General features: G+C 35.3%; 1 protein-coding gene across 15 annotated transcripts in view; it reads right to left on the reverse strand.

Moving 5' to 3' along the window:
* The window catches only part of LOC145680929 (armadillo repeat-containing protein 7-like), a 141,575-nt gene that overhangs the window by 72,927 nt on the left and 51,997 nt on the right, over positions 1 to 16,651 (reverse strand). For all 15 annotated transcript variants that reach the window (XR_014130700.1, XM_081752100.1, XM_081752099.1 and 12 more), the window contains one exon: positions 3,075 to 3,192. Coding sequence is in view for 14 of the 15 variants with exons in the window: in XM_081752100.1 (XP_081608226.1) it covers positions 3,075 to 3,183 (109 nt within the window). In the remaining variant the exon portion in view is untranslated. The remainder of the gene's footprint in view (positions 1 to 3,074; positions 3,193 to 16,651) is intronic.

Genomic DNA, 16,651 nt, shown 5'->3' on the forward strand with positions numbered 1-16,651 from the left:
GTATTTCCCTCAACGAGAATCAGTGTGTGCGGAAATAAATAGACACTAGATGATCAATATCAATATAATGAAAGTTTCGAGTAATCCCCATAGTCTCCTGTTAAAGAGTCCTGAGAGGCAAGCAATTTCAGTTTGCTATTTCATTCGCTTCGATCTAGTTCCGAATTTTTGGAATCGGCCTAGTTTCAAATTTTTGAGTGGAAGCTTCTGCTCCATTTTTTCCCCCTCAAGAACAGTTTTAGCGCAGAAAGTAAAACACGTATTCGCTTATTCTTTCCATACTGTCTACATATGCAATTTTGTTACCACTTTGCATGTACTTTAGGTACTTCTGAATTAGACTCATTACAAATTTTGACATCTCCTGGTCATAAATTAGGAGGGGTCTTTACCCCACCAAACCATTTTGTAAAGGAAAATATGAAATACGTATTCCCTTATTTTACGTCTACCATATCTATGAGCAATTTCACTCGCTTCGATTTACTTCCTAATGTGTAACTTTCAAACTTTGGGCGAAGATTTTTTTTTATCCCAAGAAAAGTTTTAGCGTAGAAAATAAAATTTAAAAAAAAAATGGATTCGATTATTTCATGTCTAGCATGTAGCTGTCAAATTTGATCGAAATCGGTTTGGATCACTAAGATAATATTCCTTGCAAATATCAGTAGATTGAAAAGTTTTCTTGGAAATCATTTCTATATCATTTCGAAAAGATTAACTATCCCTGGTTGAAATATTTATTCTCTCCTCAAATAACGTTGAATGGTAATTTTGTGTGTATAATATCATATTAACATATTTCATCTTTCGTGCTGTGTTAGTTTGGCAACATCAAAACGAAAAATTGAAACGTCGCGCTTTGGTCATGAAAACAGGCTGAAGAGCACTACTTGTTTAGTGTAATTATCACTGTGCTTATAGCAGTTGAGTTCAAAGATGATTTCCACAACGAAACAATCATGAAATCTAGAAGTAGCCTATTTTGTGGTTACTTATAATTGTAAGTATTTAATAGGTGTCACTGAGAAATTGCTTGGAATGAGTAACGACAAAATGTATCTTAGACGTCAACAGAACAGAAACGTGTGGCCAGAAAGTGTCTCGCTCTAGTAGCCCTAAATTATTATTATTATTTTAACGTCGCACGATTATGCACCACCCAGGCTACGGGATATGATGATGATGAGACGGATATTGATAGAATGAAGAAAGTGGAAGAAAGCGGGAAAACCCTAAGAAAACTACTACAAGGTATTATTCCACCATAAAGCCTACTTGGGACCCCATGCACCAGAGATGACAGCTCAACAACTGAGCTATCGCGGCGCAGGTAGCTCTGAACTCGCTCAAACTTTAAGCTAACCTTGCTGGTATCAAGTTTGAATAATTTTTGATATTTTGACAATTCTTCGCTTCCTCCGTCTCTTAGTTTCAGTTTAATCTACAGATCGTTGCTTAAAGATAGTATTAGATACTATAAATTATCATGGGAATGCAATCCAACACACTCCATTTCGGCATCACTGCGTGAATACTACTAAATCTTGTAACGTGCACATTTGTGTAGTTTCGTTAGATTATTTCCAGATATTTCTAGTAGAATTTAGGAAACACATATGCAACGAAATCTCAGATGGTTTGGAGTAGATGATAAATTTAAGTAGGAAGTAGTATCTACTTCAGTTATTTGACGGATGCTATTCAATTCTTACTCAGTTTTGGCACAACTGCCGCCAGATTTTAAATAAGAAGTTGCTATCTTGTATTTTAACACCATCAAATTTTACTTGAAAAGCCTAAACCTATACGAGCTTAGTATCAAACAAAAATAAATATTTGGTTACGTTACGTGTTAGTAACTGCATATGTTCACCTACCTTCGTTACCAGATAATCGGGCAAAGTTATACCCTTCGAATTGAGTTATTCCATCATATTAATATCTCTATTTCTAAAAAGGCAGAGACGAATAATTTCCACATTTCAAGACATTGGACATCTAAACGCGATTTCCAATATGCCCAAAATCATCATGGTAGGAAGGCGACTAAGAATTCCGACATAAGCGTGTTTAGAATAGTGATGTCTGCGTGGTTTCTGCTTTGTTTCTTAGGAGAAAAACATATGGTACAAGACTAGACTTGAGTCAGTCTTTTACAGCCTTGGTGCTGAAGAACAATCTCTACTTACAATACATGTAAAAGGTACGACTCAAAAGTTTATCCAAAAGTACGACAAGCAATGTTGAATCTATTAACAAAAAATACTTTGTCAATAAAATAATAACAATAATAATAATAATATTAAAAACTGATATTTGAAGGTTTTCGAGATTGATGCAAATTAAGACATTTGAAGCTTAACAAAACATATATCGAGTGAATGATGGACATCCATTATTTCAGGCGTGACATAGTAATTTCCAAGCTAATACATTCATAATAATTATCAAGTAAAAGACGGTGGATTCGCCTTAAGGCTGAAATCCTTAAACAAGTGTATTTTACTTTTTTATTTGTATTTTTACTCACAAAGCAGCAAGACTCAGGAATATGATTCTCTGTTATTCTGTTTTACATAATCATGAGGACATAAGCCCTATAATATAATCTAAATTTTGTTAATACTCCACGTAATTTACCGTAACTAGGATTTCAATCAATATCACACTACCTGAAAAGTTGATAAGAGTAAAAACCTGAAAAAGAATGAAATGAAATCTTTGAGTTTTACGTCCCACGGAGTAAAAACCTGATTTAACGCATACATCGTAGCTTACAAACAGCTTTAACTGATACTCCATTATGTTATTACAAATTTGTATGCAAACCTGAGGTTAAAAAGGACGGCTCTTACGATTAAAGTGAATCCGAACCATTTCTTTTTTTTTGTAAAACATTGTAAGTTTGTAAGACTTGAAACTGCAAACATATAAAGCGTGCGCATTAGCAATACGGTTAGGGAGATGCTTATACAAATAGAACAAACTTTTAATGTAAACATAAAACAAATAAAAATTAATACTTGCGACCTAAAAATTTACATACATCATATAGAAAAGTATAAAATTACCATAACTTTCTGTGGAAGTGAACTCCTCAACCAACTGTTGTAAATATTCTAATCTTCCAACACCATTTTTACCAGTTCGTCGCCTCAAATCTTCTGAAGTACTGAACATTATTTAAACCTATAATAACAGAAAATAAATATATAAGCTCTATTGTTATAACTCGTGTTATTTCATGAAGTCATCAGTATAATGTGTTTTCTATACTAAATATATCTACATAGAAACCTCAAAGGTTGATGTGTGTATGTATGGTACATGTGTACAGATGTATGCATGTGTAACTCGAAGAGAACTATTAGATCGATTTTAACGGAACCTTCAACAGTGTCTTCACTGGAATATCAAAATTCCTATCATTACATATGTTTGTACATCCCTTAACGTGACTTACATCCCGTAAAAGGAAAAAGAAACGGACTTTCCTTTTATCATAAATATTTGGTCGATAGTTGATCGATTTCGTGATAATCTCCAATAATTTCATCTGCGTATGGGGTCAATCTTGCTAAAGAATATTTGAAAGGATTTTATAGGATGTTGACAGAAGAGAAATGCCTCGATAATTATTACAGTCAGTTTTGTCGCCTTTCTTGTGAATTGGAACAATGACTGATTCTTTCCAGTCCTGGCAACATATATTGGTTCGTTTAGCCAGGATTTCGTAATCAGGGGGGGGGGGGGGGACATGAAATACTGTGGTCATAACACCAGGAGCTCGATCAATCTTAACTATTTTCCTGGCAACATATATTGGTTTGTTAGGACAATAAAATGAGGATATGTTAGTATTTTAATAACAAACTATGAAGAAATCTCGAGTAAAAGAATAAAAAAGTATTGGTGTGATTCCACTTCAAATCGTCCAGGGTGGTCCACATGACTGTTTTGGATTTAGTTTAATTTTTTAAAATAAGAAACTACATACAAAATTATTAGACCCATAATTTTTCTTTTTGCTGAAAAAAAATTTTTCTTCGACATACAGCCTTCGAAAATGGCTGCCTTCCTTTCGGATTGCTCGAAAAACTGAAAAACATGTCAAATTAAAAATGTTATTGTAGAGAAACGAGTGTACTTACAAGGGACATCACCCAATTGTCCGGCTCCGATTTCAATGAAATTTTTCTAGCTGATAGAGGACATATAGGTATTATTTGTGATGACAGAAATTTTTGCCATGGTGCAGGTTTTCTATTTTTTTATAATTTTTAAAAGTTGTGATGTGGTTATTAGAGATTACTGCAGAAGTCCCTTACTAACCTTTGTAAACGGAACGTTAATGAAAGAACAACCATGTAGATACATATAAGGTCTAGGGGGAAGTTGTTCGGTGGATATGACCTTGACGGAAGCCATCTTGAAATCCGCCATTTTGAATTAAAGTGAAGTATGAAAAATGAAAACCATAGCATGTGACACCTTATTTTAGTAGCAAATTTTCCCAAAAAGCAATGGAATGCTTATTTCTGTTTTATAGTTAACCAGTATGAGTTTCGATCCATTATTCGACCCTTCAAATTGGCAACCAGTAACGTCCATTATTCGATCCTTCAAATTGGCAACATTCCTAATTTTCACCGCATGTTTTAAGATTCCAACTGGTACTTTGCAATTGTTGTCATGGCTCATGTTTTCTAAACTTTATTACATTTTTTAAGAGTTGTGATTTGTCAGTTCATGAGTAGTGTTGGAATAAGCATCCAGCAATCTTCCTGAATTTTGAAGACTTGCCATGTAATTATTTATTTCCTATACCTGCCCTTCAAAAACTTGTTTACTGATATGAATCATCGCACAACGAAAGAACTCCAACTTTGCATTCAGGTAATGCCGAAGACGTAGCTTGTATAATAGATGAGACGAAAAATCAAATGATAATTCACTTCAAAGAGGAAAACGAAATATGATTGTTGTGTAAATCTAGGGTCTTTTGTTTTATTTTATATTTATTTCTCTATTGTATATTTATTTATTTATTTTCTATAAAAAAATTTAAGCTAGTCAGATAAAAAAGTCATTCGTTTTCTAGCGATTGTTGTCGATGATTCATGTTTGTAAGATTTATAATCAGTGTTGATCGGGAACTCAATTAAGTTACACGCCTTTATAAACAAGTTACCTGTTTTCATATTATGGTCATGGTACCAACAATGTTTTGGGAACAGTCATATTATGCCTCTTTGATATTTTCTATCATTGCTACTGTTCCTTTAAAGTTGTTTTTCTTTTTTAAATATTTTATTTTGTCGTTTGCGCAACCTGTATGCTACATATCCTGATAATTTTGTGTTCGTATAACACCAATTTGTTATAATTTCATTTGTATTTCTTTACGTCACATAGGTTCATAGGTTCTTCATGTGTTCCCTTTTAAAATAAATAATTACATTGCAAGTCTTTAAAATTCAGAAAGATTGCTGGATCCTTTCCCAACACTATTCATGAACTGACAAATCACAACTCTTAAAAAATGTAATACATTTTAGAAAACATGAGGCATGGCAACAATTGCTAAGTGCCAGTTGGAATCGTAAAACATGGGGTGAAAATTAGGAGTGCTGCCAATTTGAAGGATCGAATAATGGACGTTACTGGTTGCCAATTTGAAGGGTCGAATAATGGGTCGAAATTCGTACTGGTTAACTATAGAACAGAAATAAGCATGCCATTGGCTTTTTGGGAAAATTTGCTATTAAAATGAGGTGTCACATGCTATGGTTTTCATTTTTCATACTTCACTTTAATTCAAAATGGCGGATTTCAAGATGGCTGCCGTCAAGGTTACCTTTACCTTATCACTTCACTCGAGGCATAATATGTATTACCGAAGCTTTTATCCAATTATTACCATTAATACGCGGGTTAGAAGCGGAGGTAAGGGACTTTCGCACGTAGTAATTGAACAATTAAATGCCTGTAATTTTTCCCCGAATAGGTGTATCTCAAAACTAGCTTCACCATTGTCTTCCTGATTAAATTCTAGCCCGAAATTATGTATCATATTACCCTATTTTTATTTAAAAAACTTAACCTTAATTCAAAATGGCGGATTTCAAGATGGCTTCCGTCAAGATCACACCCACCGTACAACTTCCCCCTAGACCTTATATGTATCTACGTGGTTGTTATTTCATTAACGTTCCGTTTACAAAGGTTAGTAAGGGACTTCTGCAGTAATCTCTAATAACCACATCACAACTTTTAAAAATTATAAAAAAATAGAAAACCTGCACCATGGCAAAAATTTCTGTAATCACAAATAATACCTATATGTCCTCTATCAGCTAGAAAAATTTCATTGAAATCGGAGCCGGACAATTGGGTGATGTCCCTTGTTAGTAACATAATCACAATAGCAGGAAGAGTATAAAGTTGTATGTTTCGGTGGAGGGCCAAAATTCGTCGATTGGTCCAATAGGAATTGCGCAATTCACTCGCAATGTTGCCAACTTTGTTGAAATTTTTGCTAACTTCAAACATTATTTTTTCTGTCCTCATGAGCAATATCAACCATCTGCTTCTAGCATCGAAATCTACTCCATAAGGTCTCTTGAAAATGTAAAGGACTTTCGTTTCTGATTATTACATCCCACGTTACAGCATGATGACAACCTGAAAATTTCATTAAGACGCCATGTTTGGACGTCATTTTCTCAAAAACCCCACCTTTTAAAAATCTGAATTTTTTACATGTATTGGAGAAGTACCTAGGTATTTAATATCCGTTAACCGTTCATGCGGCTGCAGCCCCAAACATTCGCAATTAATTATTGAAATTTCGATTTTTGCACTGGAAATGTAAATATTTCCTATGGACATTTAGATCCTATACACAAGGCGAATTCAAAGGGAGTATGAAAATTTTGAGAGATGAATCCTGACATCAAATCCAGTAGAAAAGTTCCTATAAAGATGAGTCGAATTCCGCTTCGTTTTTGAGTTACAGGGTTTCCAACTCGGGATCCAAAATCGGCTCGGGACAATAGAAATTATATATATATATATTTCGCGTTAAATCAGAACTATGTGTTAAAGCTCTGATAAAGTTCAGAAAGTTGATTTGTATCAATATGATGATTTTTACGTGCGTTGCAATTCGGTTGGCAGTGTTGCCAACTTGGTAGAACTTTTATTTGTTTCCAAATCACACTACGTGGATTTTACTTGATATTTGGTATTCATTAATGATTGTAAACATCACATGTAGCACAGTTTTCCCCACAACATCACACTTTTCGAAAACTTACATGTATTTCATTAAAAAGTTTTATCTCGTGCGTTATTGATAGTTTGCGTCAGGGGCGTCATTTAGGGGGGCAGGGAGGGGCATTTGCCCCCCCTGAGTTTCAGATGTATATAGATTTTATCAATAGAATAGTAGTACATCAGTGAAAAACGCGAAATTTTACGTATATCAAGGGGTCTTGCCCTCCCCCCCAAACAAAATCTGAAATGACGCTCCTGGTTTGCGTGATTCGGTGTCGTAAACATCGTCCTAGTGTTCTCTGGAACCATGAAAATTGTTTTGACTGGTAACATGACATTGTAGTGCACCAATTACAGTGTTTGTGTGAATTATAATGGACAATTCCTATTACAGTAAGGACCGTATTAAATGTGTTGATTATGCTAAAAGCCATAAGAGGATTGTGCACAGAAAGAATTTGACAAAAATTTTATCTTGCGGTAAAATATATGGATTGCGTACAGCGTGTCTGCCCAAACGTACTGTTAGGGGAGGATGATTATTTGTGTCCTGTACACAAGGCGATTTGAACGGCAGTATGAAAAATTTTGAGAGGTGATTCCTTCACCGTAGTCTAGGTTTCACCGATAACGGCTGGTTTTAATGGCGACACATTCATGTTTAGCATGTTAACTGTCTGGTTAATGGTTTCCAAATTTACATTCAGAGGAACAAATTCTTTATCTTGCTGGTGCATAATTTCATATTTACACCTTCTTTCGTGGTCACCAATATCTCACACACATTCACGTTGTTCACGGTAAATATTCAAAGCACCCTTTACACAAATAATCATCCTCTCCTAATATTACGTTTTGGCAGACGCGCTGTACGCAATACATATATTTCACCGCAAGATAAAATTTTTGTCACAAATTCTTTCTGTACACAATCCTCTTATGCCTTTTAGAATAATCAACACATTTAATAGGTCCTTACTGTAATAGGACTTCTCATTGTTATTCACACAAACACTGTAACTAGTGCACTACAATATTATGTTAGAGCTCCCTCGTGGCTAAGCGGTTAGCGTACGCGCCTTTGGCGTGGGAGACCCGGGTTCGATTCCCGGCGGGAGCTCATGTGGTTCGGATTCCACGTTAATCAGTAGGTCCACGTCTCATATAGCCTCGCTGCTGAAAGGGACGCTAAACTAAAATCAACTCAACTCAACAATATTATGTTACCAGTGGAAACAATTTTCATGGTTCTAGAGAACACTAAAACGATGTTCACGACACTGAATCACGTAATAAACCGTTTCGTGGTTGCAGCAGAACTTTCTTGAACAAGTTCAAACTTGATGCGCGGAGTTACGAGAGGTTTTGCAATAACAAAAGATAAATTTTCTTCTTCTTCTTATTATTATTATTACAACTTACAAAAACATAGTTTTTATTCGATATTTTGGTTTTTCTAATGATGGCAAACATCAAGTGAAATTCACACTTAATGTTGTAAACTATCAATAACGCACGAGATAAAACTTTCAGTGAAATGGATGCAAGTTTTCAAAAACTGTGGTGATGTGAGAAAATTGAGCTTCATGTGATGTTTACAATCATTAATGAATACCAAATATCAAATAAAAACCACGTAGTGTCATTTGGAAACAAATAAAAGTTCTACCAAGTTGGCAACACTGCCAACCGAACTGCAACGGACCTAAGAATTATCATATTGATACAAATCAACTTTCTGAACTTCATCATAACTTTAACACATAGTTCTGATTTAACGCGAAATTTATATTTTCCATTGTCGAGAGCCGATTTTGGATCCCGAGTTGGAAACCCTGTAACTCAAAAACGAAATGGAATTCGCCTCATCTTTATAGGAACTTTTCTATTGGATTTGATGTCAGGATTCATCTCTTAAAATTTTCATTCCCCCTTTGAATTCGCCTTGTGTATAGGATCTAAATGCTCATAGGAAATATTTACATTTCCAGTACAAAAATCGGAATTTCAATAATTAATTGCAAATGTTTGGGGCTGCAGCCGCATGAACGGTTAACGGATATTAAATACTTAGGTACTTCTCCAATACATGTAAAAAATTCAGATTTTTAAAAGGGCGAGAAAATGGCGTCCAAACATGGCGTCTTAATAAAATTTTCAGGTTTTCATCATGCTATAACGTGGAATGTAATAATAAGAAACGTAAGTCCTTTACATTTTCAAGAGACCTTATGGAGTAGATTTCGATGCTAGAAGCAGATGGTTGATATTGCTCATGAGGACAGAAAAAAAAAGGTTTGAAGTTAGGAAAAAATTCACCAAAGTTGGCAACATTGCGAGTGAATTGTGCGATTCCTATTGGACCAATTGACGAATTTTGGCCCTCCACCGAAACATACAACTTTATACTCTTCCTGCTATTGTGAATATGTTACTAAGTACACTCGTTTCTCTACAACAAAACTTTTAATTTGACATGTTTTTCATTTTTTCAGGCAATCCGAGAGGAGGGCAGCCATTTTGGAAAGCTGTAAGTCGAAGAAAATTTTTTTTTTCAGCAAAAAGAAAATATGGGTCTAATAATATTGCATGTAGATTTCATATAAAAAAAATAAATGAAATCTGAGACTATGATGGGGACCAATTGTGGTTTGCCGGGACGATATGAAATGGAATCGGTCATTGAAAAAAATTTATAATATTTACGTTCCTTCCTCTGTTCATTCAAATATAGCAATTTTCCTTTCATTATTCCGTCAACTACTGTCTGTTCCAAATGATAGGTTAAAGGAGCAATAGAAAACTGTTTCTGAAATAACAAGTTTGATACTGCAGAGAAGCGATGACGAAAAATTATGATAAAAAATGTTTACACTGTTACAGAGCGGCACTATGCTTTCGAAAGCTTGAAATTTCCCTGACTAGTAGCAGAAATTCCGAGAATTACGTTAAGTTTTTTAGAAATTTCATATTCCCTGAATTTTCCAGGATATCCCGCTCATTCGCCACCATGTACTGCAAGTAATACAAATCTCCTCATAAGAAAGAATAACCAAAAGCTTGCTGTGGCTTTTTATTTTTAACACTGATTCTTCTTTTCCTCGTTTCTTGCTGTTTCATCCTTCCTCAATTTTTTCATTTCTGGTCTGAAAGGGGGGGGGGGGGTCTGGAACCTCCCCTTCCTTGGCTACCGGTCTGCATCAATATACCATGATTAATCAAAACTGCGATATATGATGGAGACGATGTTGACAGACGAAGACTAACTAAAATGCTAAAATCACATTATTCATAATCATAAGGTTGAGGTGTGGCTAAATAAGAGAGAAAAATGCAACTTGTATTTTCTCTGTGAATACTAACATCGTTGGACTGCGTTGTTAACAGTATGTGAGAAATCAGTTCCTTTAATTTAAAAAAACTGCACTAGCAAAATTATATTAAAACATTTAAAAAACGTAGATTGATTGATTGATTTTTTGAGTTTTACGTCCCGTTCAGCAGCGAGGCTATATGAGACGTGGACCTACTGATTAACGTGGAATCCGAACCACATGAGCTCCCGCCGGGAATCGAACCCGGGTCTCCCGCGCCAAAGACGCGTACGCTAACCGCTTAGCCACGGAGGAGCTCTATTAAAAAAAAAACGTAGAATTTGCGAGGAAAACATAAGATCTGGCAACCTTATTTAAGCTGTACGTCCCATCGTTTATAAAACCACTGTTGCAAAAAAATGTTAAGGCCAAACAAATATTTCTATCCATATACAATATAAATAAATAAAGCAAACTTATACAACACAAAAACTGGTTTATTGGTTGTTATGTTGCTTTAAATGGCTATAAAACTAGATAGTAACAAATTAACAATGCAGCATGTGTTAAGGTATTATTGAAAAACAACAGATTTGTAAGTTTGATTACGTCTAATAAACTGCATGCTTTACGATTCCTGCTAATAGTATAAGCTGCCTATAATATTTCCAAATATAGGGGAAAGGCATGAAAGAACTGTTCCCACTTTGCAATGAAATATGTGAAATAGGAAAGTGGCCAAAAGACTTCCTGAAGACAATAATACCGATGGCTAAGAAAAAAAAACCCAAAGAGCTATAAGGATTATAGAACTATTAGTTTCATATCTCATGCAGTAAAAATTTAGCTTCGAATTTTAAAAAGAAGGTTGTATGGAGGAACAAATGAAGAAGTTGAGAAGAAACAATTCGGGTTCAGGAGAGGTAAGGGCACATGAGATGCAACTGAATTATTATGTGTGATCGGTGAAAGGTTTATAGAAAGAGCGAAAGAAGTGTATGTTGTATTTACCGATCTAGAAGAGGCTTTTCACCGCATGAATTGAGAATTGTTGCTGGAAGTTCTAAACAAGGCTTGTTGGAATGGAAAGATCAAAGACTAATAAGAAATAACCAACAAGTAAGTGCTAAAACAGAGGACAAAATGACAGACGAGAGTGCAACTGAAACGGAAGTTCGACAAGTATGCAGTCGAACATCTATCTATCTATTAAATAATCGCCTACATTATTTAATATCTATCTAGAAGAGATAGTGAAAAAGAGCCTACAAAATGAAGACGGCATTTCAGTAGAAGGTAGAATGAGTAGATGTATATGGTTCAGTAGAAAGAAAATTCTATTTTGTGGGATCTTCAATAAAGAGTTGAGAAGAAACTTATATGTTTCGTGTGGAGTATTGTGTTGTATGGGTCAGAAACATAGACATTACGCAATAAAGATGAAAAACGACTGGAAGCTTTCGAAATGTGGGTGTGAAAAAAATGGAGCAAATTAGCTGGGTCATATGGTAAACGAATGAGAGGATGTTAGAAATGACGGGGGAGAAAAGAACAATTTTAGATATTATTACGAAGAGGAAGAGAAACTGGTTGGGACATTGAGTAAGAAGGAACTGTATCACGTAGAACGTGCTACAGGGTATTGTGGCAGGAAAGAGAAGCAAGGCAAAGAAGAGTAAATTAATGGACGGTATCAAAACAGAGAAATGGTACGTGAAGACGTTAGCAGAAGACCACGGAGCACGGATGCTTCTCAGTTGCAGCAAGTGACCTGCCAGTAATGGCAGAATGCCTATGATGATGCTGCAACCACGTCTCCAATTTCAACGATTACAAAGCATTGGGAATTAAGTTGAGTTGATTGTAGTTTAGCGTCCCTTTCAGCAGCGAGGCTATAAGAGACGTGGACCTACTGATTAACGTGGAATCCGAACCACATGAGCTCCCGCCGGGAATCGAACCCGGATCTCCCACGCCAAAGGCGCGTACGCTAACCGCTTAGCCACGGAGGAGCTCGCATTGGGAATTAAGTTCTGTATAATCATTAGTATGTCATGGTCCTTATATTCTTGATATGCACATCAATTTCTTCTTGCGAAAGTATTATTTCCGTGCATGGTAATTTACAATTTTTAAAATTTACAGGACGAATATCAAATATAATGTTGATAGATAATTGTGTAAATAATAAAAATATGTTGTGATATCTGTGAGATGCGTAGCTATGGATTAATGCAAGTCAAAATGTAAGAGTAATCGAAGCAGTAACTACTTCATATATAACCCATATTACAGGATATGCATAGTTAAAGCCAATGAATTAATAAAGTGTCGCTGAATTAAGTACGTGTACATTAAAAGATTCTTATTGTGTTGATGCTGGAATTGGCAATAATGGGAAACTAACAATTATTGTGAACAAGAGTAGTAAATCTGCATAGTAGTACAAGGCTTATCCACGTCATATCACCCAGAAAAACTCCGAAATGTCACCCACCGATTCAGATTTTAATGGAACTTCGTGTACTTGTTAACACTACTATGGTATGAAGACCTGTAAAATTTTTCTTCCGAAATCCTAATAGTTTGTGAGAAATACGAGACCAAAGTTTTAGAATTTCAGGCATTCCGGTCGTTCTCGAGGCCATCTAATATTTCGTAGAGCTTAATACAAAAATTCATATCTCAGCAATGTATCACTTGGAAATTTCTACTCCAAATTTATATAAGTCTGTAGAGCTAATTTAAAAAAAAAATCAAGATTGCTGTACATTAAGGGTGAAAAATGCACCCTTGCACTTCAAAATAGTTATTTTTTGTGTAAATTTCTAATTTTACGTAATGTGCATTATCGCTGTGAGGCGTACCAATTACCTTGCCGCTCTTTTTTAAAAATTGACCGATAAGGAATGTTCTAAGAGACTGTAAAATAAAATTAGTGGTTTTTAGAATGCTTCGGTTAGTAATTCTCGTTTAACCCTTCAAGGTCAACGCGCCAGCTTTTCGTCTCAGCTGTAAAGTGTTATTGCCATTGATGCAAGCAAGGTATCATTGCTCGATTCACTCACACAGGTCTCACGTAATTACTAAGTATACGTGTTCTTTGTGTTGAAATGTGTGGGGGTTCAGAGAAGCGGGATAAACAGGCTAGAAACATTCACTTTCGAAATTTTATTTTAAAAAAATAACAATCTGTTTGCCGAACTATTAATATAATCAAAGTGAATTTAATGTTAAAATTGAATTAACTTTCCAAATCTATAGTCTATTATCTTTCAAATAACGTAGAAATGAAGGGTATATGACAGTCCGGGGGGGGGGGGGAGGGCAGTACCGGATTATTTTTCGATTGGGAAGACGTACTTTCACAAACGTAATTTACAAATAGGAACAACAGGACCAATACAAAGTATAGATCAAAACTCAATTTTGTACTTCTTTTTATCAACATTTACGACAGTTACATTTTAGTCTTCTAAACGAAATAAAATAATGATTGAAGTTTTCCACTACATTAAATTGAAAATTTGTAACCAAAGAAATATGCAAAACTCCTTGTGCATGAAATCAATTTCTTACCTCAGCATACGCCAATCACAGTGATTGGATTTCACTATTTGAGACTGAAGGAACTTGCTACTTCGTTTAAGCAAAACGCAGCCTGTATTGTTCCTCCAGAAACTGAACCTCCTTATCTGAGAAATAATATACTCTTCCAGTACCTTTAGTAAAGGGAGTGCACACACAACAAATAATATTGGATTTCGGAACATGGCACACGCCGTTTTTTCCTGCAGAAGGCCAGTAAAAGGATTGAGCCGGTCCAAAAGGGTGCATAAACTTGACTTCAACATCATTTTCCTCTTCATCTTTACCTAAAGCTAACCCAAAAAACCAATGCTTATCGTAAACACATGCAAGATACGAATTAGTGATGATGTCCGCGATGTTCATTCGAGATGTCTCTTCTTCAGTAAAATGAAAAATGGAACTGAAATCTGGATCAGCACTGATTCGCTTTGTACCAATCGAGGTTTGGCTTAGAGAGAACTGATGATATGATCGTGTTGCAGGAATTGTTTCTGCACCAGAAAAACGATTTTGTAGTTTTTTGCGTGTTTATGAGAGTTTCTTTTTTCAGCAAGCTGAAATTTATATGTTCAATGCGAGATCTACAGAAGGTAAAAACTTTTTCTGGCGTATTTAAAAAATCAGAACATCTTTGAAGGCTTTCTTTAGTAAGCAGACGTTTAATTGTCCCACCAATACCATCACATGGGGATTTACCATGGCTTGTAGCAAAAAATGACCATGATGCACTTAAGGAGAAATCCTCATAATGGTAACACAAGTTAATGAAGTTTTTACAATTCTTGTACTGCGCATCGCATCCATCACCAAAGTAATTCACATTTTTGACATACCGGTACGGAAATTGCTCTTTCAGAAAAGAAGTTATTTGTCTGAGTCTCATAAACAAATGCGACATCGTGTTCCAAGTCATCTGATATCACACACAAAATGTCTGCAGATCCAGGAAGATGTGTATATAGCAGGGTTGGCAAAAAACATTGTTTTTATTGAAAAAACCCCGTTTTTTTTAGTTTAACTTATTTTTGTTTAAACCAGTTTTTTTTTTCTTTAAATAATTTGCTCTATGTATTTATATCACATATGTACAGAAATAAGTTTGTTTCACCTTGGTGCTATTTAGCAAAAGCCGGGTTAGGTGGAATGGGTCACATAAGCTTAAAGCGGAGTCCAAACCGTTTCTTGACTTACATTCGAAACAAACTGTCCTCCATTTGAACTCGAAACCGCGACTAATTGGTCACAAATGCGATATGTCTGCCGACTCACTCTCACAGGACTCCTGATACGTTGTATTGATCTTTGCATACTTATAATACAGGGTGTTTCAAAACAACAACGACAACGTTTGAGAGGTGATTCCTGACACCAAGACAAAAAGTATAGACCAACCTGAGTGTACAAATGCTTTCTTTCGGAGTTATAGGCTGCCAAAAACATGAAAAAATAAATGTTAGAGGTCAATAGCTTCAATACTATGGGACCTACAGTAGTCGGGTCAAGACTTCACTTAGGAACTAGTGTATGCCCTATCCAAATATCCGACTTTCAGAATCCTGCGGTACTTCCGCAACTATTTTTCTAGAGGTAGTTGATGAGTACTACAGATTATATACCAGTAACCAAACTCCTTCCATAAAAACTGTCGCGTGAGTACCTTAGGATTCTGAAAGTTGGATATTTGGATAGAACTAATACTGGTTCCTAAGTGAAGTCATGAACCGACTACTGTACGTTCCATAGTTTTGAAGCTATGGATCTCTAAAGTTCATTTTTTCATGTTTTCGGCAGCCTATCCGAAAGGAAGCATTTGTGCACCCAAGTTGGTCTATACTTTTTATCTTGGTGTTAGGAATTACTTCCCAAACGTTGTCGGAGTTGTTTTGAAATACCCTGTATAATTGTATAATTGTCAAGAGTCATTTGAAAAGGACAAAAAGATAAACAGATGCACAAGTGAAACCATTATACATAATTACAGATGGACAATTTCAAAACACTTCAGAGTATAGAAGAACTAATTAAGTCCAAGTTAGTTCACTACGACTTTTGCTACTCCAAGTTAAAGAAATACGACGACTTAATTTGCGTATCACTAAGAAAAGTGAATAAAGATAAGAATTATCTGAGTCCACTTCGGCTCTGACCCATTTATACATAAATAGATACCAAAGATACTTCTGATTTCAGTAAATGACCCCCCCCCCCCTAAAAAAAATTAGGTATTTCGATGAATTTCATTAATAGTAAACATTACTGAAACGAAACAATATATAGAATTTTTCTTTGATTGCAATTGCATAACAATCATAATAAACTATAAAAAATCACAAAAGAAACATTCATAAACTTGAAAAATTTTCACTGAAGTCCATCAGAACGATGGCTGTCTCTGGCTCAAGATTTTTCTTTCTGCCCTTTAAGAAATGTGATTGTGCTTTGGAAATAAATAACTGTGGTACAAG

The sequence above is a fragment of the Thermobia domestica genome, chromosome 3 (genome assembly GCF_964235325.1).
Source record: "Thermobia domestica chromosome 3, izTheDome1.hap1.1, whole genome shotgun sequence".
In the NCBI taxonomy this organism is placed as follows: domain Eukaryota; kingdom Metazoa; phylum Arthropoda; class Insecta; order Zygentoma; family Lepismatidae; genus Thermobia; species Thermobia domestica.